The sequence below is a fragment of the Ctenopharyngodon idella genome, chromosome 11, assembly GCF_019924925.1.
Source record: "Ctenopharyngodon idella isolate HZGC_01 chromosome 11, HZGC01, whole genome shotgun sequence".
NCBI lineage: Eukaryota > Metazoa > Chordata > Actinopteri > Cypriniformes > Xenocyprididae > Ctenopharyngodon > Ctenopharyngodon idella.
In genome coordinates, this window is record NC_067230.1 from 1,844,736 (window position 1) to 1,865,960 (window position 21,225).

General features: G+C 36.4%; 2 protein-coding genes across 3 annotated transcripts; both read right to left on the bottom strand.

Moving 5' to 3' along the window:
• Positions 1-1,975: 1,975 nt before the first annotated feature.
• On the bottom strand, positions 1,976-7,335 carry arrdc2 (arrestin domain containing 2). The gene is given in 9 exon segments (XM_051912967.1): positions 1,976-3,244; positions 4,283-4,437; positions 4,545-4,707; positions 4,792-5,048; positions 5,134-5,236; positions 5,322-5,469; positions 5,576-5,645; positions 6,628-6,790; positions 6,792-7,335. Coding segments are annotated over 9 exon segments (1,227 nt in total). The 5' UTR covers positions 6,903-7,335; the 3' UTR covers positions 1,976-3,187.
• Positions 7,336-10,766: 3,431 nt separating this feature from the next.
• si:dkey-13m1.5 (uncharacterized) lies at positions 10,767-21,144 on the bottom strand. Of its 2 annotated transcripts, XM_051912962.1 has the most exons (8): positions 17,239-21,144; positions 17,051-17,163; positions 16,866-16,966; positions 15,382-15,506; positions 14,344-14,456; positions 14,069-14,258; positions 13,612-13,700; positions 10,767-12,712 (listed from the first exon to the last, which is right to left on the bottom strand). In XM_051912962.1, exons 1-8 carry the CDS (start codon positions 17,726-17,728, stop codon positions 12,572-12,574), a joined length of 1,362 nt encoding a protein of 453 aa, XP_051768922.1. In that variant the 5' UTR covers positions 17,729-21,144; the 3' UTR covers positions 10,767-12,571. The 2 variants fall into 2 exon arrangements, with proteins under 2 accessions (XP_051768922.1, XP_051768921.1); XM_051912961.1 differs by having other exon boundaries at positions 16,866-17,163.
• Between the last annotated feature and the right edge of the window lie 81 nt (positions 21,145-21,225).

The window sequence follows — 21,225 nt, forward strand, 5'->3', positions numbered from 1 at the left end:
GCGATTCACTATGTTTTTTAAACACCATTTTAAGTTAAAAGTAGTTCAACTTTTAAAACTGTGTCAAGAGCTGAATTCTTTTTTATTCCGTCAAGTGACTTCTCTCATTTTTAAAGAGTTAGTTCACCCCAAAATGAAAATTCTGAAAAATCATTTACTCACCCTCATGTTGTTCCAAACCTGTAAGACTTTTGTTCATCTTCAGAACATAAATGAAAATATTTTTAATGAAATCTGAGAGATTTCTGTCCCTCCATTGACGGTCTATGCAACTACCACTTTGATACTTCAAAAAGTTCATAAAGACGTCATAAAACTAATCCATATGAATTGAGTGGTTTAGTCCGTATTTTCTGAAGAGATTGATCGCTTTATAATAATGAACAGGTTTAATTCAGGCTTATGTTCACATATAAACATTCATCAATGCACACATAAATGATGGTAAACAGAAGCTCAAGCATGTTTGCTTGACATGTGAGAACCAATGAGGTTCATTCTTGTGTGTTACACAGCACGCTTGAGCTCCCGCAAGAACCAATGAGGTTTGTTCTCACGGCTCACGCGTCAAGTTGTGCTTCTGTTAATGTTTGCTGATGAATGTTTATATGTGAATAAAGGCGTAAATTCAACCTTTTCGTCATAAGAAGTGATCGTGTCTCAGAAAATTTGGACAAAACTGTTCGATTCATATGGATTAGTTTTACGATCGTTTTTGAAGCATCAAAGTGGTGGGTATGTAGATGTCAGTGGAGGGATAGAAATCTCTCAGATTGCATTAAAAAGATCTTCATTTGTGTTCTGAAGATGAACGAAAGTCTCACGAGTTTGGAATGACATGAGGGTGAGTAAATGATGACGATTTTCATTTTTGGGTGAACAAACCCTTTAAATTCAAGAACGCATTCTGTGAGAACTTTACACACGTGTCTTGTCTTACTGTGTATGATTTATCAGCACATGATATTTCAAATGTTTTCACAATCTTTATCAAAATGTAATAATAATCTACCTCACAATCTAATAAATTACCAATAAAATCAGATCAGACCTACATTTTTCTTCATTGAATATCTTATTTGACCCAGTTTTTTGTTTTGTGAAGAAAAGAAGACCAACAGATGAATCAGCAGTGCTGGGGCTGAAACTTTACACAAACACACACGGGTATACATTATACACAACATTATCTACTGTAAAATAAGGCATGTAGCTCCACAGTCTCATTTGCTTTTGTTAGTCATGAGCTCAAAGGTCTTTAAATTGTTATAAATGGAAAAATAAAGATCCTTTGTGAGGTACCTTTTATTGTAGGGCAGGTTCTTTATGATAAGTGATTTTACTGTGAGTCACTTATGAAAGCACCATGTGTTATGCTTACAGGATCAGGTGACCCTGATACAATGCCATGTTCAAATCATAAAAACTTTTCATGTCTTCCAAAACAAAGGTGTATTAATGGCAAAAGAATGCAGTTCTATGATGCTGTGTGTTTATAGATTTGAATCATGATACAAGATACATTATTAACCTCGTTCCCGTAAGATTTTTTTTTTTTTTTTTTTTTTTTATGAGGTTCAATTTTGAATAAGTAATTATGGGATTGTGAAAGAATGGAAGCATTTCAGAAAACAACACAGCAGGAAAAAGGACACTCTGTGCCTCAGGCTCTACTTATGTTATATATAGTAAAAGCACAACCCCCATGAAAACTGCTGTAGTCCTCTGACATTCTCTTGGACGGAAAACAAATTTTTCATGTCAAATAATTGTATATGAGTGATGAACTCTGAATGCACCTTACAAGTAATGTATTTTGAACTAAAACTTTTGTTGTGCTGAAATAAGCTGAAGCAAATATGTTGCTTATACTGTACCTATCCTTTGTGTAATATTAAAAATGATAATATTATAAGTAATGAAACATTCCATTATAATTATTTCCAAATTCATATGAAATAAAACACCATATTCATATGTTTTTCTTTTTTTATTTACTTAAAAGTAGTTAACAAAAAATATACTTGTCACAAATTTCAACAACAACAAAATCTATAAAATACATTCATTTGAAATGAGTGCCATAAACAATCACTGTCTTTAACCTGAAGTTACACTTTTTCATCATTTGGAAATGAAGCAAGTCTGTGGTATTTTTGGAATGTTTGTAAGGACACTTCAGGGAGTCGTAACACTAGGAAAGCTTAACGTGACATAATCCCTGTAGTTGTTCATCGTTATTTCTAAAAAAAAAAAAAAGAAAAAAAAAAAAGGCACCTTGGATACACATGGCTCTGTCTTTTTCCCCATTATTTGTAAAGCTCACTGTCAGGGGCTGTTCTAGCCCTACATTTCGTTACCTCAAGAAAAATGACAAAGAAAAACAATGTTTTTGCGCAAAGAAAAGTTATCCTTGGTTATACAGACACATTCAGCAAGACATTAAGACATTCCAGGTCACAGACTTGACCTTTGTCAAGCCAGATGAAACTTATACCAACAACAAGTTGGAGCGGAGATGTTCTTTCCCACTCCGAGGGGGGCGAAGAATGCAATTTACTACTTTCAGGATTGACATTTGAAATTTCCCCCTCATTATTTCTTTAAAGCTTTAAGTTTTCCCTTTTGCATAGAATTACCAGTGCACACATGAACATTAAACCAATCTCTTTGGCTTATATCAACACCAAACGTGCTGTACGTGATGATACAGTTGTGGGAGAGGACGGCATCACATATGCCTGCTAACATCTATGGTGGCAGACTGCAGCTGGTTAAGAGGGTCTCAGCCCTCATTCACAGCAAAGTAAGGCACTATGGGTAGTATCTCTGAATGGCTTCCCACCCATAATTCTCTAGTGATCATGCCCAAAATTCCCTGATTCTACGTACAGGTGCAACAGGCTACGAATCATTCTAGGCACAGAACAGAGTCTGATCGCTCTTTGAGACACAAACATGGGCAGAACCTTTGTTCGCCCCGGTACTGAATGTCCTCTTTGTTTGTTGAAAGCGCTCTGCCTCGCCTAGTCCAGACATCTCCTCCTCTCTCGGCCCCACTGCAGGAAGCACAGATGCGAACGGCTCGTACGAGGAACAAGTACCAGTCTCAGTCAGAGAGGCGTCCAGGAGAATCAAATCTCGGCTTTTGTTTCAAACATCAAGTGATGCTCAGCTGGCAGAGAGTTCAACAGGTCATGCAACGAGGACGCATGTTGGTGAAGGGCTGAGGGTTTGGGTCCACCTATGATGAGAAAAACAAAACAAATCAGAACATTTGGAATATGATGCTTTTCGAAAAATATACCAGATTCATATACCAGTGGGTTGCAGGGAAAGAATAAATTAGAACAAAACGCTTCATGTATCTTGTTTGTTGTTGTCAAAGACTGCACATCTAATCAAACTCAATATCTGGCCCTGGTATCAAGATGTATTTTGGTCAATTGGATCACAAGTAGATGAAGGAGACACATTCCATCTGGTAAGCGCATTTCACATAATGTTTAGGTCAGTAGGCGTAGAGTAGGCGGTCTTTTGTGGCAAACGCATTCGACCACAACAATGTGTTTTCGACTACTCTGGAAGTGGTTGAAAGTGGACAAGCTCAAAACGTTTTAGACCCCGTTTACACTTGTATTTAACATCGTCCACTTGTGATCCGATCAACCAAAACACATCTTAATACCAGGTGTGAACAGGCCATTTGATGCAAATGAATTTGTTACTTTGCAGTCACTAGCCAAATTTGGAAGACACCTATTTTGTGTCATTGCTTGTAGTAAAATATTGATATATTTTAATATTTGATTTTAGGCAGGAAACACTGTTTCTGCCTCAAAGTAAAAAATAAAGTTAACTGTAGGAGAATGTTAGAAAACAAAGTTAAATTGTGAGCTAAAGTTGGAATTATGAGAAATAAAGTCGCAATTGTGGTATTAAAATCGCAATAAAGTCAAAATTGGGAGATTTAAAGCTGAAAATACAGTATATAATTTGCAATTATGGAAAAATCACAAGACAAAGTTGCGAGATACAGTGACAATGTGAGATTTAAAAAAAAAAAAAAAAAAAAAAAAAAAAAAAAAGTGTGAAAAAACTAAACTAAAAAAAAAAAAAAAAAAAAAAGTTCTTTGGTTTTTTTTACTCTGAGGTAGAAACAGGCTTCCAAACTTTTTTTTTTTTTTTGGGTCGATAACCAATTTTTGGGTCCCTTCTGAAGTAAAACCAATTGAGAACTGCTGTCTTATATATATTGTCTTGAATGTAACCATCTGCTCACCTCGCTGTACACTGGAGGTGGGCGTAATCTGAACTCCTGTACATAGGCCATGAGGGAGCGCTGCAGTATGCCGCTGAGGTCTTCTTCAGGTTGGACTGATGTGGAATTCTGGACTGCTTCCTCTTCTGTGACAACAGAGCTATATTCTGGAGGAGCTGTGGTTAAAAAACAAGACTCAAGGTGAGTGACAGATATTTCACTGTATGACATCACTTTCAGTCGGATGAAAGAGAATGAAACCTAGGGTTGGGCATTTACTTACGCTCAGGTTGCTCAGGGATGGCCATGCGAAGCCACTCCATGTTCACGCTGTACTGGCTGCTGATGCTAGATGTGCGACTGCCGAACGGATGCAGAGGGATTGTGCCCATCACCAGCGGAAGTTCCAAGGAAAGCTTGGACGTCCCAGGAACGTCAACACACACCTACAAAAATAATAAGCAATGTTTAGTAAGATGATTCAAAAGATTGGTCAAAAGTTCTGTAGTATGAAGGTCCAACAAACTCACCCTGAGCATATATTCTACTTTGATGATGCGACACTGCAGAATGGAGGGGCCTACAGGAGGGATTTTGATGGCTCGGCCATGCCAGGTCTCCCTGCGGTGTGGGCCAACTATGTCCCCACAAAGTGTGGCCACCACGGCTCGTTTTTGCTTCATGGTGCCTCTGGCAATGAAGGTCTGTGTCTGGGTGATTAAAGCTTTTGGCACCACGGAGCGAGAAGTAGAGTTATCGAATTCAGCGAAGACTGGAATCACTTCTCCTGGAGAGTAATAACCACATGTTAAGAGTTTCCACAGCGAGAACTTGAGTATGTCTTATATGTGATGGTAGGTTCCTATCCTCACCTGGTGTGTAGCCCTTTCGGTCGATCTTTGCAGTGATTGACACCTGCCCACAGTTGCGGTACCAGATGCGGGCCATCTTCTCTTTGGTTCCAGCTTGAGGTGCCTGAAGTAAAATGTCAAATTTAGTGCACATGCCACCAAAATTATGAAGAGAAAATGACAAAGCAACAGATAATCTGAGCACTTACGAGTAAACTAGGTGTGTTGATGTCAATGGGCTCGATAACCGTGAACTCTTTCTTGATCTTCTTGACGGTGGCCCATGGGCGATGCAGCTTAACCTTCACCCAGTATCGAATGCTGCCATGCTTCCCTTCAAAGGACGTCACTAGAGTTCTGACAGACAAAACACTTACATTAAAGCTTATTTCCTTGTGAAACTTTCCAAATAAAGCTCTCTGATAACATTTATATAAGACTAATAAAAGCAGCAAACACTTACTCCTCTGGTAGCTGAAAACTGAAAGGGTACTCGTGTCTCCCGGCAGGCAGGACTGTCAATTCTCCATTATCTGGAGGGGAATAAAAGTAAAGAAAGATAATTGCACCACCAATAAGTCATAAAAACACAATACCAAGAGTACTAGTGTCAAAAATGCTTAATGATATGACAAAACATGACACCAACTGCTGATACCAGAAATCACTATGAAATATGGTATCTTTGTCTGTCACAAAAACATTAACCTTCAGGTTAATATTTTGTAAGTTATAAAAGGCATAAGGTAGAACTTTCTCTAAAATATTTCTCTCATTCAACAGCCTCTTGAATAATAACTGAATTAGTTTATTCAACAGCCATAAATACTGCTCACCATAATGATTAGTTTACACATTAACCAAACTGCTGTCGAAGCATGTTAAGTGTACAAGTTCACTCAAACTAAACGCACACCACACACAATAAAATGTATTATATAAAGTTATATAGAAACATCGTATGTTTTGAGTGAAGAACAGACAAATCTAAGTCGTTATCAATCTTGACATCTACCGTTCACAAGAATGCAACGATACCAGATTAGTGAACGATTGTTTAATTCGAATATGTTAAACTAATCGATTAATCCAATTGAAAAACGGTTCTGAATGATTCGTTATCGAGTTCTGTTCTTTTTAATCAATCGTCTAATGATTAACATTAACTAAAGGTAAGACTATAAAAGGAGTCGACTGTTTTTATGATAGCTTTATTCATCTTTCACTTTCATTATACTGAAAAGAATGGCTAATGTGTTTTTTAAATCACGTCCCACGTGAGAAATGAAGTCATGCGGTTTTAGAACACCACAAGGTGAGTAAAAACAAAATTTCTATTTTTATTTTGGGATGAACTCCTTTAAGAGTCTACTCATATTGACTAACAGAGGAAAAGGGTTTAACTGGGATGTTTGGACACTTTTGCACGCGCAAAACATCTCGTCTTCGACTCCCAGCACTGTCTAATAAGGCAGCCCACTAGCTTTAGATTATCTCTGGCTGTGAATGACTGACCTGCCTGCAGGAGCACTTCTCTGCGGTTCAGGTACTCCACTTCATCGCTGTAGTTCTGCGTGTACGCTGTGCTGGACCCAGCGCTGCGAGACTCGGTCCAGTGAACTTTAGCGAAACCTTCTGCATGCAACTTCAGCGACTCGACTTTACTCTCCGCCGAGAGGCTCGAGCACAACCTTCCCTGAGACAACATCTCCACTACTGAACACCGGAGGACTGTCCATCTCCGGAGAATCAAACACGATATCGAACTTTTTCAGCTTGTCGAAAATCATCTTTGGTCTTGCAAAAGTTTTCCAAGTGCAGCCCTTAAAATATGTCGCCTTCAGACGTGTAAAGTCAAACAAAGAGCGAGAGGGTGCATTCGAGTGCAAGGAAGCTGTTCTTCCTTCAGTTTCAAAACAAAACTGAAGCTGTGCATGTTCCCTGGTCGGCCTTTAACTCTTGTGGGCGGTCTTACTGATTTTATTATGTAAGGCCTATGGCAGGAATCGCTGCCTGCTCATAAACATCTTAACTGGGTGTGGATGGAGAGCTCGGATGATTGATGCTTACAGGTTCTTAGACAAAAACAAGCTGACTGAGCATGCCCGAACCAGAGGAACCTCCCCGTGAAGAAGTTCAGAAAAACAAAAACTGGTTCATTCTTCGCTGTTGTGCTACTTTCTTGTCAATCATTTTTATGAAAGATATGCATATGTGAACTTCCTTTGCATAATACGATAATACAAATAAGGATTTAAACGCAAACCATTTTAGCTCAAGCTCCAGAAATTAGTGACACTGCAAAAAGAATATGAATTGCAAACTTGCAAAAAAGTGTTTGCCAAAAAGGTTGTCGAACAAAAGTGTAAACACTTTTCTAAGACAGTTAAAGAACAAAACAACTTGCTTCTTTGTTACCAGCGAAAAAGAGTTCACGTATCGCTCTCTTGTGGCGGATTCGCGGCACTGATTTTAGGGACTCCTACAGTTGTCAGTGTGGTTCGTTCTCCCCCTAGTTGTGTTAAATTGAAATTACAACGTGAGGACTGTCACGTCTGTGCTGCCAAGAAACAAGCTGTTTATTTAGATAACGATAAGCAACCCAGGCCGTACAATTTCTTAAACTGACACTGCGGTATGTAATCACGTAACAAAACTAGGTCTCAATATCCACAAGTATGGAAAAAAAAAACATGTGCCGTTTGGATGCCTGCATCACTGCTCTCACAAAAGTGTCGACCAATATGGTTGTTCATAGCAGATGCCAGTAGCGATATATAGAGTCATGGCGACAGATGATTGATAGATAATACCACTAAAATGTACACAAAAAGGGAAGAAAAAAAACTACTATTTTATGATATTTAAAAATAAAAACAGAAAATTGTTGACAATCTATTTTTAAACTGAAACAAGAACCAACTTTAATCTGCAGAAGATACAAAACAGATAAATATCGACCAATTAATTTACCCTCAAATACGAGCAGACATAAGGCAGTGCCTGAAATGCATATTAATAATCATATTCCCTAAAGGACTCTTCATTGTCAGTTGTGATATCTGACAAAACATTGGCTGTGATGGCTGATCTATCTATCCACTGCCTCATTTCTCTTCATCACTGAAAATAAAGTTTTAGTGCTGTCTGTTTATATTCTGATAACCTTTGGTAACTTGGGTAATTAATAAATGTACAATTTATTTATAAACAAAGTTTTATTTTTTTTTAAAAATGAAATATTTCTTCAATAATTTTTCTTAAAATAACTTTGGTACATTTAATTGATGAGCTTGGTTTTTGTGTAAAAATAAATGTAGCCTAAAATAATGTCACAAATTATTGAATAATGTAAAAAATATATATATTTAAAACATTACAGACAGTTGTCAAAATTATACTGTTTATTGTTATTGTTGTATAATTTGAATTGTTAGATACAATCGAGAGAAATCAAGGTCATAATATAACATGATAGTTAAAGATGTTAAGTTTTTAAGTATTAGAGAAGTAAAACATGACCTGATTACCTGTAAATCAGTACTTCCCATCAACCCATAAGTGGCCTTTATTGTGATTTCATTTTAATGACAATAGCTGTGCTTTTATCCCCTTTCTGACAAGCATTTGGCTTGTGAAGTGCAGTTGGTGGTTTGTGTATTCCACCTAAACAGTTGAATAATTAACCACATCACACATTTGCTCAGCATTATCACTCCTGTGCCAGCTGTTAAAGGTCAGGAAGAAGAAGCCGGATCAACAAAACTACAGCATGGCTGCACTCACACTTAAGAGCTTTAAAGCCTTAAAGGGACAGTTCGCCATTTTGTCATTAAGTACTCATCCTCGTGTTATTCCAAACCTGTATGGCTTTCTTTCATCATCATTTTCATGTATTCACAATAAATTGTGACCTGAAAACGTAAAGCCTAAAAACTGGCATAAATATCACCATAAAAGTACCAGCAGTCCTTACCAAGCAAACAAAGAACGTTCCCCTAACATTCACATATGCTTCCCATATGGTTATTTTTTGGGAACCAAATAAGAACGTACTGGGAATATTAGGGGAACTTTCTCCAAAACTACAGGGAATGTTCTATTTATGTAAAGAAAACGTTCCTGGCTAACCAACATAAAACGTTAGGATGTCTGTTGTGGGAACCAGAAACTATAACATTCCAGAACGTTCTGCAAACCAAAAATTGTTATCTTTGTATGACTCACGACAGCGTGCCTTTTGGAGCCATATATGATATGATAGTGATAGTTTGGAGCCATATATGATATGATGGTGATTGGAAACTCACCATTGTGTTGCGTACGTAGCCTGGTTATTCATTGATAGTTATTCATCTGACAGAACTCATAGAGGATTCCCTCAAATACATGTATTTGCGAAATGTCGACTTTTTTCTTGGACGAAAGATTCGTTCGAGTCGAATCTGTTCACAGAATCGGTTGATCCGGTTTACAAAACTTATTTTTCGTTCACAATTTAGACTGACTCTGGTTCTCCTGTTCCATACGGTTACAGCAATAAATAAATAAAACTTTTGTTTTTACGAACTACAAAAATGTTTCAGATGATTTGGAATATTCTGCAAGAGTTTTATGATTTTTAAGATACCTATGTTGATTTTGGGCAGCTTTTGCGATAAACATCAGTTACCATTTGTAAGTTAATTTTTCTTTTTGTGTTACACAGATAAAAGAAACTCAAACGGGTTCTTAATATTTGAATGAAAGTGGATAAATCCATGCAAACCCACCTCGGATAAGGTGCTGTCTCTTCCTGAAATAGGTTATCTTGGATGTGTAGTCGTTATAGACTGTGTTCACTCCAACACTGCGGTTTTCCAGCCAGTGGGCTGTGGCGACCCCTCTTCCCAGCACTCTCATGGCTCGGACTTTGATTTCCCGGTTGAGCTCCAGGACCACCACGCCAGTGATCATCTCTCCACTGCTGTACACAGTATCATCCGGACCGTCCAGCTCAAGAGCAAAGAGTTTAAAGCTTTGGAAAGCCATAACTATGACGCACAAAATATGGAGTTTAAGACATAAAAATAAACAATGTATCTCTTGTGATTAGAGACGTTATATGCATATACCAAGATGCAAGTACAGTGCTTAATTCAAACGTCGACTGGTTACAGTCATTAAAATTCCGTGTTAATCAGTTAAAACGTTACTAAGTTACATAGGTGACATTACAGCAAGGTCAAAAACAAGAGGAACGTACCTTTCACTTTTTTAAAAACCCACAAACTGCGTGTAAGCCACAACAAAACGAGAGTAAAAGTTAAATGTACTCTGTTGTTAGGGGACCGCCCACTTTCGATTGTGCGCCAATAAGAACTAGACACACGCCCTTTTGTGGTATTAACCACGCCCATTCGCTGACGTAAATATGCCTCCGAGCAGATGTTTTGGTGTATAACGGGTCTTGCGTTTTTGAAGCCATAGGAAAGACGTAAAGTTGTTAATCGATATATTTGTCTTTCTAAGTAATTTTAACAGTTTTTTTTTTATTATTATTTTTGTAATCCTGCCGGGCAGGATTAAGTGGTGTTCAAACGTCTGAGACGACATAGATTTTTAGTTAAATCGGAAAATAAACCAATTTAAAACAAAGAAAACAACATAATAAGTTAAAAATAGGCTATTTAATATTCTGCCCTATTTCAAAGGTCTCAGTCTAAACAAAAAAAGCAGCACGAGTAGAGAGACAAAATCAAACAGCCTACTAAACACTGAAATACACATACAACAAATACAACAGTAAAATTCTTTTTACATTTAAATTGTTATGCTGATAATATAATTTATAACGAAAACAATTTTACTAAATTATAAACATACAAAGTAGAAGGACCCTTTTAATATTGTCTTAATATTTTGGACCCCGGCCGCCACACATACATGATATGACATGATAATGACAATATTCTTAACTGTTTTGATTTGCAAAGGCAATAAGATGTAATACCAGACATGTCAAAGGATCAAACATCACTCAAAATGAAATGTTGAATTGGTGTTTGCATAAACACCAAAAAGCTTAAGTTCAAGGTTACAACTTGTAACAGGAGCAGATTTTGTGTTTGAGTGTGAGAATGCAAGGCTGAATTCGACACGGCACCATTACTCCAACATATGGTTTGATAACACACAGGCTCTGTTTAAATAAGGTGCAGGTAGAGGATCATGCCACTTCAGTACACAAACACAGACCTGCATGGAGAGGCTACGCACTGGCAGACAGCATTATGTTTAAATGGGTAACCTCTGGCACTCTACCATGATATTTTGCACATGCCTTAAATGGTCCAAATGTGCTGTGTGAGGTCAGTGAGTTAGTCACCGTCTGACACACTTAGTGACGTGACGTGTAGCCAAGTATGGTAAATTTGTGCTCTGCATTTCACCCATCCAAGTGCACACACACCAGGAGCAGTGGGCAGCTATTTTGTTTTGTTTTTTGCTGTGGCCAGAGAGCGATTGTGGGTTAGGTGCCTTGCTCAATGAGCGCCGTTCATTCACTTCCTGCCGGTACTGAGACTCGAACTCACAACCTTTGGGTTTCAAGTTCGACTCTCTAACTATTACTGCCCCAAAACACTTCTTCAAAACACTTCTTGTAGTCATTAATACCATGAGCTCCAGACTGCCATTTAACCTTGAGCTTCCACATACACACATTTGATCTGTATAGGACATGTTCTGTTGTCATAACACACCTCAAAGTGCTCTTTTATGCTGATAAGAATTTTTCACTCATAGTTATGGAGGTAATGATGTTGTGTGCCAAATTCTGATGTGATTTTCACAGGACATATCACTCTTAGAAGAAAAGGTTCTATGTAGAAAATGAACCCTATAGAGTAATACTTAATAATTCATAATACTTTTATATTCAATGGGTTATTTTTTTTCTAGTGATAAAGTGTTTACGAGCTGTATAATTCATAAAATCTAATAAAATTAAAATGAATTAAACTAAATCAATAAAATGATTCCATAATGGGAATCCTAAAAAGGTTCTATATATGAAGGAACTGACAAGAACCTTTAAGGTTCTATATAGAACCTTGTCTTTTAAGAGCATACATAGACAAAAGTGATGCTTTAAAAGTTTTTAATGTTTAAAGTCAAAAGCAAAAAAAGATCTGCACTCTAAACAAATATCCCTGTATGGTAGTCTGCGATCAAAAACATATTTCAACAAAATCAAGTTCATCAATAAATAATAACAAATAGTATTTGTTTCTATTTGCTCTTATTGTATGATGGAGTTGAGCTGGATTTTGTGGATTGTGTTTAAGGTCAAACACCTGATAATACTCACAGACTGGCATATAGGCTGAGGAAGGATTTCAGCTAATTTTCCTGTGCTAAAACCGTTAAACATTTGTTTAGAGCGAGACCTTTTTTTCTAATTTATATGTTTTTCGACTTAAAACGGCATATGGCTGATGTGTTGTAGGGGTGGGTTGTCCAGGGATGCCTTGCAACAGGGCTTGGGCACAAAAGCTTCATTGTGGGTTGTCCTGAAGTCATGTTTGCTGTGCTGGGGCCTGATATGACTGTCTTTAACCTAGAAAGAGATTAGCACAAGGTCAAGATCCACTCTAAAACTTAGTAAACTTATAACACCTTAAGGGCCGGTACACACCAAATCGACATAAAAAAACTATCAGCGACAAATGTCGAGGGTGGTGTCGATTCACGTCGGCTGCATCTGGGCAAAAAAATTAAGCTTGACCACACCGCAAAAACTACCCGACGGCCAACTAGCATGTACATTCTGTGCCTGTGTGAGAGATAATAACCGCCCACAACAGCAGATGACAGTAGTCTGTATTTGTCATTCAAAAAAAAAGAACATGAACTAGAAGTGTGAATATACAAACCGTAAACAAAACAGCGCTCGCTTAACATTTTGAATATGAATCATGCTGATCAGTTTGTCTTCACTTATATTAATTAGGCTACATACAGCTATGCCGTTATGAAAATATTCTTGTGAAGATGAAGATGAAGGTAATATTATAAACGCCTTCTTTGTGTGCTCTCTTGTCTTCATCATATGCTTTGTCACTTTTGTTTTTCTTCCCATGAGCTGGTTTACAAAGCCAATCAGAGTGATCTTGTTTCCCGTTTCAACATGATCAATTAGCCGGACTAAAGCCAACAAAGGTAACTGAACAAATAGGCCTATTATACAACCTCCAAAAGGGGGAAAACAGTTCATAAATATTTGGTAGCATCAGACAAAATGCCCTATTTAGACATAATCACTGCAATTTTATGGAGACTTTTAAGTTAACTACTTATCACATGGCTTAAACTAAACATTTACACCACCAAGGCCCATCTCACAGCTCAAGACAGTGTAAAAAGAGACCAATGTCTATGTTTACTTTTCATGGACTGCAGAATAAATGGGAAACCAGTGAACTGGAGTTTATCTGATGTGAAATGTAAATATTTTACCTGCTGAAGCTGGCTAGGGCTCAATTCCTGTCTTCTAGAGTTCAAGGGGACAAAATCTTTTTGCACAGTTGTAAGCATCCGATCTGGTGCTAAAAAACAAGAAGATCAGAGAAATATTTGATATTAATAAATATATTGCAGAGATCATTAAAAAAATATTTAAATGTTGACATTTTATGTTATTTTTGGAGTTTTTTTAATGAACATTTAATCTTTGTTTGTTGTAGGTAACCTAAAAATATTCCCGATGTAATAACATTTAAATAATATATATACACATATATGAACCAACCTGACAATATTTGGTTTTAAGGGTCAGATCAGGTAGAAATAGGTCTAAAGTAACAGCTGCCTATACACACTTTTTACAGAGTAAGGACATGATGTGCAGTAATGCGAGCAGGTCATTTTAGGTGACTATTCAATATGAAAATGCAGGTTAGTAAACCAAAAGTACCTTGCTCAAGCAGCACATAGCTAGGTGGGTAGATGGGTGGCTTGGGACGGACCACCTCTTTTGATGGGAACTGCTCCTGTGATGTTGTGCTGTAGAATCTTCCAGCCAGATCAGGCCACCCGAATTTTACATTGCTCAAAGTCCTGATACTGGCACCATTCACATGCACTGGGAACTGCGCGCGGTCTATCTGATAAGGCAAACACCGCTCGGTTAGGAAACACACACTTTGTTTTTACATCTTCAAGCAAGAGGCGAGATGCAACAGGTCACACCTTTGGGAAGAAGCTCTGGTTTGTTGTTGACAGTCTTTCTTGGTTGCCTTTAAGCATCTCTCCTTTGAACACAAAGCTGAGGGTCGGACTTCTGCGCTCTAGGTGAATAGGGCCTGGTGAAAACAAAACACGAGGTAAAGTTTAACAAAAAAAAAGTGATTCACTTGATTTGCCCAGTGTGTGATGAATGTAAAGCAGAAGCTGAAGGCATGTTGATGATTGAGTCTACATGAAATTCACAAAAGTTAGTCAGGAATGTTTGAAATGGCACCACCTGCTGGCTAATGCTGCGACTTGATGAGAAAAAAAAGCCCAGTGAACAGATAAACCGGATTTGCATTTTTTGAAAAGAGAGCCCAAACTCTTAATACTATATATGCACTGAATGTGTAAACACAAATATGATGATCCCCTTGTGAGGAATATACTGTAAAGGTAGCTATAGATTTTCATATATAAAGCCCTTAAAATAAAATAATAAAGAATACAAATCTTCTGAATTAATATCACGATTTTCAGTCTTTAGAAAGCAGAATTAAATAATAATAATAAATAAATAAATAAATAATTAAATAAAATTAATTAATTAATTAAAAAACAATAATATTAAATCTGAAAAAGCAATAAAATATTACATTTAATTAAAGGAATAGTTCACCCAAAAATCATTTACTCACCCTCAAGTTGTTCCAAACCTGTATGATTTTTTTCTTCTGCTGAACACAAAATAAGATATTTTGAAGAATGTCTGTAACCAAACAGTTGATGGGTCCCATTGACTTCCAGAGTATTTTTTTTTTCAACTATGGAAGTCAATTGGGCCCATATTCTTAAAAATATCTCTTTTTTTTTTTTGTCTTAAAATTCATACAGGTTTGGAACAACTTGAGAGTGAGTAAATGATTACAGAATTTTTATTTTTGGGTGAACTATCTTTTAATATATTGAGGCAATGCTTTAAACTGTCTATGGTTTAAACAGCTTGAGAACATTATATGGCATAACAAAAAATACATGGCATACAATTATTGTACATACCACATTTATGTGCACGAAATTCCTCAGATGAGGTTGTTATCCATTTTTCATCAGCAAGTTCCCGAAGGTTGAAGGGCCGAGATTTATTTATCTTGGGAAGCAGATATTCCCTGAATTTAGCAAAGCTGTTGAAAAAAAGTTTCTGATTATCCACATTATGTTGTTAGATTTTTCTCATACTGCTCTCAACCTAATATGACAAACTGTAAAGTAGACGTGATCAAATGTTATTTATAGAGTAGGCCTGGGCGATAAAACGGTATCTATATTTATCGACGGTACGCCTTCATCGATAACGATAGAAAAAATGTTCGATATAACTCTCGATATAGTTTCACTTAAATGCGTTAAAATGTAAACAGACATTTAGTTCGGTTGCATGAACAACTCTCTAGCTCGATCCGTCCCTGGATCACAAACAGATGCGCTACGAGTGACACGCAAACAAGTTGCTGTGGAGTTCAGATGCTCAATCAGCACGTGAGATCAAATCACACAAACACATGAAAATGAATGCGGTACCAGCCGGCGACGAAGAGATTGTGAATAAAAAGGACATATCAGCTCGTCAGTGTGGCAGTTTCATGGTTTCCTTACGTCTTACAGTTGATCTGCTTCAAAGTTCGTCTTGAGAGAGCAGTTGTCATGTCGGTATTAACAGCTGCACAAACAGTTCTTTCAATCACACAGTATCTTTATTTCTGTGTTACAAATATTCAAATTATCACAGAAGTACTGAGATAAAAGTTTATAGTTCAGATATAAATAGTAATGTCTATGTTATCGATCAAAAAGAAAGAAAGAAACTTGGCGCTGAAAATGACGCATTTATCGATTATATTGTTTCACCACCAGGTGGCGACAAGTGAGACAAAAATGTATTTGAATCTTTATTCAACAGATTCATCCAGTAATGACACAAGAGTATTTAGAGTCATTAAATCATACACAGATTTTTAAAAAAATAATGAATTCAAATGAATTTAAAATTTTAAAATAGACTGCAGCAATTAATATTTTCTCAGAACCTCTGGTAAAGTACATGTTATTTCGTTTAGTTTCATTCAGAATCAGAATCTCAGTTTGAAACAAACAAAAAGTGTTTCTCAGTTTATCCAAAATTGTGCAGCTCTAAGTTTCTTTAACACTTATTTATATAATCTTCATATAAATATAAGAAAGATTTGTTTACATTTTACTTTTTTATTTTGTTTTGTTTTAAAATTATTGTTTGCCTTAATTTAAAAAAATGCATTGGTTAAATTTAAACTTTTATTTTGTACTGGTCTTTTTAAAAAAAGAAAAAAAAAAGTTATAAAAAAATGTTCAATAATTATCGATACCGGTCAATATGAAATATTATATCGTGATACATTTTTTAGCTGTATCGCCCAGCCCTATTATAGAGCTTTCCTGTTAGGTTTTATACATGTTTTGTGTTTATGCCGCGTGCAGAAGCACGATGGATAATCAGTAACGTTTACCTGTGGGCACCTGATTCACTGAAAGAGGTGGAGTATGTTGTTTGTTTGTTCAGTATCTTTTCTCGGTCTCCCATTGCTACAGATGAATACTGGATTCGTTGCTGAATAAAAGAAAATGAAAGAAGAAGAAAGATGTTTTTGAACTGCAACATTACTGGCACTCTCTGAAGCCACTGTAGAATTACCTTCTTCGAGGACTCAGAAGGAGAAGGAGTAGGACACCATCTGTACTTGAACTGCTTACGATAACTGGAGCTGAATTGGTCCCTTTTGTCCTCGTTCAGACTTGAACCGACACCTTATTGATAAAAAGAAAGCATCTTATATCTACTCACAAAATACAAAAGGTACGTGTGAGTATGCAGTAGGCTACCTGTGTTCAGCGTTTCCTGTGCCCTGAGGACTGGGGACACTTCATGTTCGGTGTAACTGGATCTGTACGTACTTTCAGGACATTTGCTCCCCGGCAGAGCTATCCTGACTGCAGTGGTGGGACGAATTAGTTGGGCTGCAGACATCGGCAGGGTCTTGAAGTCTGATTGAGTGGTCTCAAAGTCTCCACAGCTGTTCCCAGAATGCATTTTAATGTTGGTGCTTTGCATCGTGAGGTGGGTTAACACTTGCTGGATGACATGTACTGGTGAATGGGATGGGAAGGACAGCGCTGTCTCTGTCTGGTACATTCCCAGGTCATTGTGGTCTTCACGCTGTAAATGTTCTGAGACAGGCTGACGGATAATATCTCTTTTCTGCATGGCGATGTTGTCCGCTAATTTAAAGTTGCTCTTGTTAGTTGTTATATACATGTCGTTTGCTCCATCCAAAAATGGTACATTTGAAATCCTCGACTGAATCATCTTCATAGCGTCACGAGCAAGTAAACCTAGAACGTTTTTGGAGATTTTAAAAAGCAAAAATGTACGATTGAAATCTATTGAGCGTGAAGTTTAAAATATTAACTGACCCCCCTAGAGTGAGTTTTTTTTAAGGCGACCGTTATTTTAGAACGTTTGCCCTTACTGTTTCCATGGCGACGCGTCATGCGTGTCACGTGCGCTGAACGCAGCCACAATAACACTGTATGACGGATGAATCGCTATTATTTTGTTTATCCTTTTTTATTTAAAGTATTCACAGACTTGCTTACCATGTCATCAACTATCTGATATTCCGATTCTCAAATATGTGTAAGTGAGTTTGTTTTGTCTTTTTAAAACCTTTATAAATGATCTTTATCTTGATCTATAATGCGAGATGGGCGCCGCCATCTTAGTTTGCGCTGCAGTTCGCAGAGTCCTGTCAGTCGGATTTACAGCACGTGAATTCATCAGTTTCTCCCAAAGTACATGCAAGTAAGTGGCTGGTGAACTGGAAGAATAATAGAGTAAACTTTATAGTTACTTAGGCCCATTATGTGTGTCTGACATGAATAAATGTCGGCAAATTATATTTGAATGGATTGTTATTGCTGCTTCCACTGATGTCTGACATCAGTGTGTATTTTATAAATTCTAAATGTATTGTTTTACTGGTGCTTATGCGTATTTAAATGTCTGAAACCTTAAAAAAAAAAAAAAAAAAAAACATTATGTCCCATTATGTGGGACCGTATGCCCAGAGGCACAGAAATAAAAATCCCATATGTGGGACCGTACCGCTCAAAGGGTTAAAGCAGCTCACTCACCAAATCTCTCTCCTGCATCGAAGCATCTATGATGTCACAATTCTTTTTTTTTTGTCATAATGATGCTGGTGAAATGCGCCTCTCCATAATTCCCTCCAATATCGTTCAAATTAATAGATGTATAAGATATATTATTTTACATTGAGTTATGTAATATATACATACGTATTTTATACATAAAATCATACAATTATTTTACCTTGTATTCTTGCTACGTTCTTGTCCAAACACAAAGGCAAAGGGGGGTCAGGGACTTTTCAATTTGTTGTGGAGACATTAATTATTAAATGTTTTCCAAGACAACCATTGTAGCAGGGTCTCTATGTTGCTCACTCAAGTTATTTGGAGATGTCAAAGTGGTTTAACACATTTTAGGACGCTTACTGAACCCTCCACATCTTTTTTGATATTAAAGGAATAGTTCACTTTCAAATAAAAAAATTCCTGATAATATACTCACCCCCATGTCATCCAAGATGTCCATGTCCTTCTTTCTTCAGTCGAAAAGAAATTAAGGTTTTTAATGAAAACATTCCAGGATTTTTCTCCTTATTTGGACTTCAAAGGTCTCCAAACGGTTGAAGGTCAAAATTACAGTTTTAGTGCAGCTTCAAAGGGCAAAACAATACCAGATGAGGAATAAGGGTCTTATCTAGCGAAACGATCGGTCATTTTCTAAATAAAAAAAAAAAAAAAAAAAATCAAAATATATCTTTATAGGCACAAATGATCGCATCACAAGTGCTTCCAACAGAACGCGATTCCGTATTCTTTAAAAAGCTTACACTAAATGTCCTACGCCTTCCCTATTCAACTTACGGAAAAAACGGAACTGGCGCCGCGTTCGTTCCGTAAGTTGAATAGGGAAGGTGTTTATTATAATGTCTGTGAGGGAAGGCGTAGGACATTTAGCGTAAGCTTTTTGAACAATACGGAATCGCGTTCTGGTGGAAGCACTTGTGATGCTATCATTTGTGCCTATAGAGCATATACATTTTTTTTTTTTTTTTTTTTTTAGAAAATGACCAATCGTTTAGCTAGATAAGACCCTTATTCCTCGTCTGGGATCGTTTAAAGCCCTTTGAAGCTGCACTAAAACTGTAATTTTGACCTTCAACTGTTTGGAGACCAGTGAAGTCCACTATAAGGAGAAAAATCCTCGAATGTTTTCATCAAAAACCTTAATTTCTTTTGGACTGAAGAAAGAAGGACATGGACATCTTGGATGACATGGGGGTGAGTAAATTATCAGGAAATTTTTATTTGAAAGTGGACTAATCCTTTAAGTATTTAGAGCATGATTGAGAACTTTTAATCTTCAGTAGGTGGCAGTATTGGGTCAACTGCAATCAGGCACATTTATAGTGATCCCAAAACAGTAACAAAATTAACTTTTAAATATACAAGTATATATGTATAGTTGTTAGATCGTGTCGATATACTGCTGACCAAAATAAAATGTTAGATCGAATCTTTACTCCAGGAATACTGGATCAAGTCTATTTACCAGATCCCGTCAGAAGACATCCGGTTTGTCTGGTATTCAAAACTGTCAGCAGTTTTGTCTCACACCCATAACTGACTGAGAGGTTGACAGAGGAAGCCGTGAAATAGCAGAAATCGGAGATGAAGTGAGGATGAAAAAAAAAAAAAGAGCAGTAGTTATTGAATAAATAAATGTTATGTTTAACATTTATATAATAAATAAGTATAAATGTTATACATAAACACTAAGCAATACTTAATTGTTTAAAAATTGAAATGGAGACATTCTCTTTTCTCTCATGAAGACAAACATTCCTTGAAACCAGACATTTATAAGATCAAACAAGAATAAAAAGCAAGGAGAGAGCAGAGAAATGTAACAAAATATAATAATAATAAAAAATAATGAATAAATTATTAAATTATAATAAATAAAAAAATAAAATGTATGGTCATTCTCAAAGCTACACATACAGGTTGCTAATAAGAATCCTTAGTTACAGGTTATTATTTATAATATTCACAGTTAACATGTAAAAATTTATTTAAATCGAATGTAAATGTATGAATGGATTTGCATTATATAACAAAATATCAATTCAGATGGCAAAACAATATTTGTTTGCAGATGCCACTTGGTTTAATATTTTGTTAACAATGCAATGATATTAGACATTTTTAAATATGACCAAATACTTTTGGGGCCACTGTGTAACAGGATGAGTTACTAGACCTTAATTTGCCCAAATTATTAAACAAATGATTAATAATATTATCGTGAAGGATCATATAAGAGTACTGACTGAAATTTTATCAGCTTCACTAAACATAAATAAAATAACATGTTTCATATTTCGCCTGAGGACAGGGATCATGAGGAGAAGAATCCATGTTTATATTTTCCATCATATTTTGCTAAGTGTCATGCATCATTCTACAATGAAGCACAACTTTTCTTACTTGTTAATAAAATCCTGAAGAAGAAAAAAAAAAGCTACTTTGGATCCCATTTTATTAAAAAAACAGCAACACTGCTTCAAAAATGCACCATAATTATCATAATTCAATATTACACCAAAACACATAGTAAAGCAATCAGTGCAGCACTTTATTCCTTTATTAATTTGTAATTTATGTCATGCAACTTAACCTAATAAATAACAATTTTCTAAGTACCATTCTTCATAAAGT

Excerpts from the sequence above, each read along its gene's own strand:
- si:dkey-13m1.5 (XM_051912961.1), bottom strand. The coding sequence starts at position 17,728 with ATGAAGATGATTCAGTCGAGGATTTCAAATGTACCATTTTTGGATGGA. Across the intron at positions 14,259-14,343 it reads ACCAGAGCTTCTTCCCAAAG|ATAGACCGCGCGCAGTTCCC; the intron begins GTGTGACCTGTT and ends TTGCCTTATCAG. Across the intron at positions 13,701-14,068 it reads CTATGTGCTGCTTGAGCAAG|CACCAGATCGGATGCTTACA; the intron begins GTACTTTTGGTT and ends CTTGTTTTTTAG.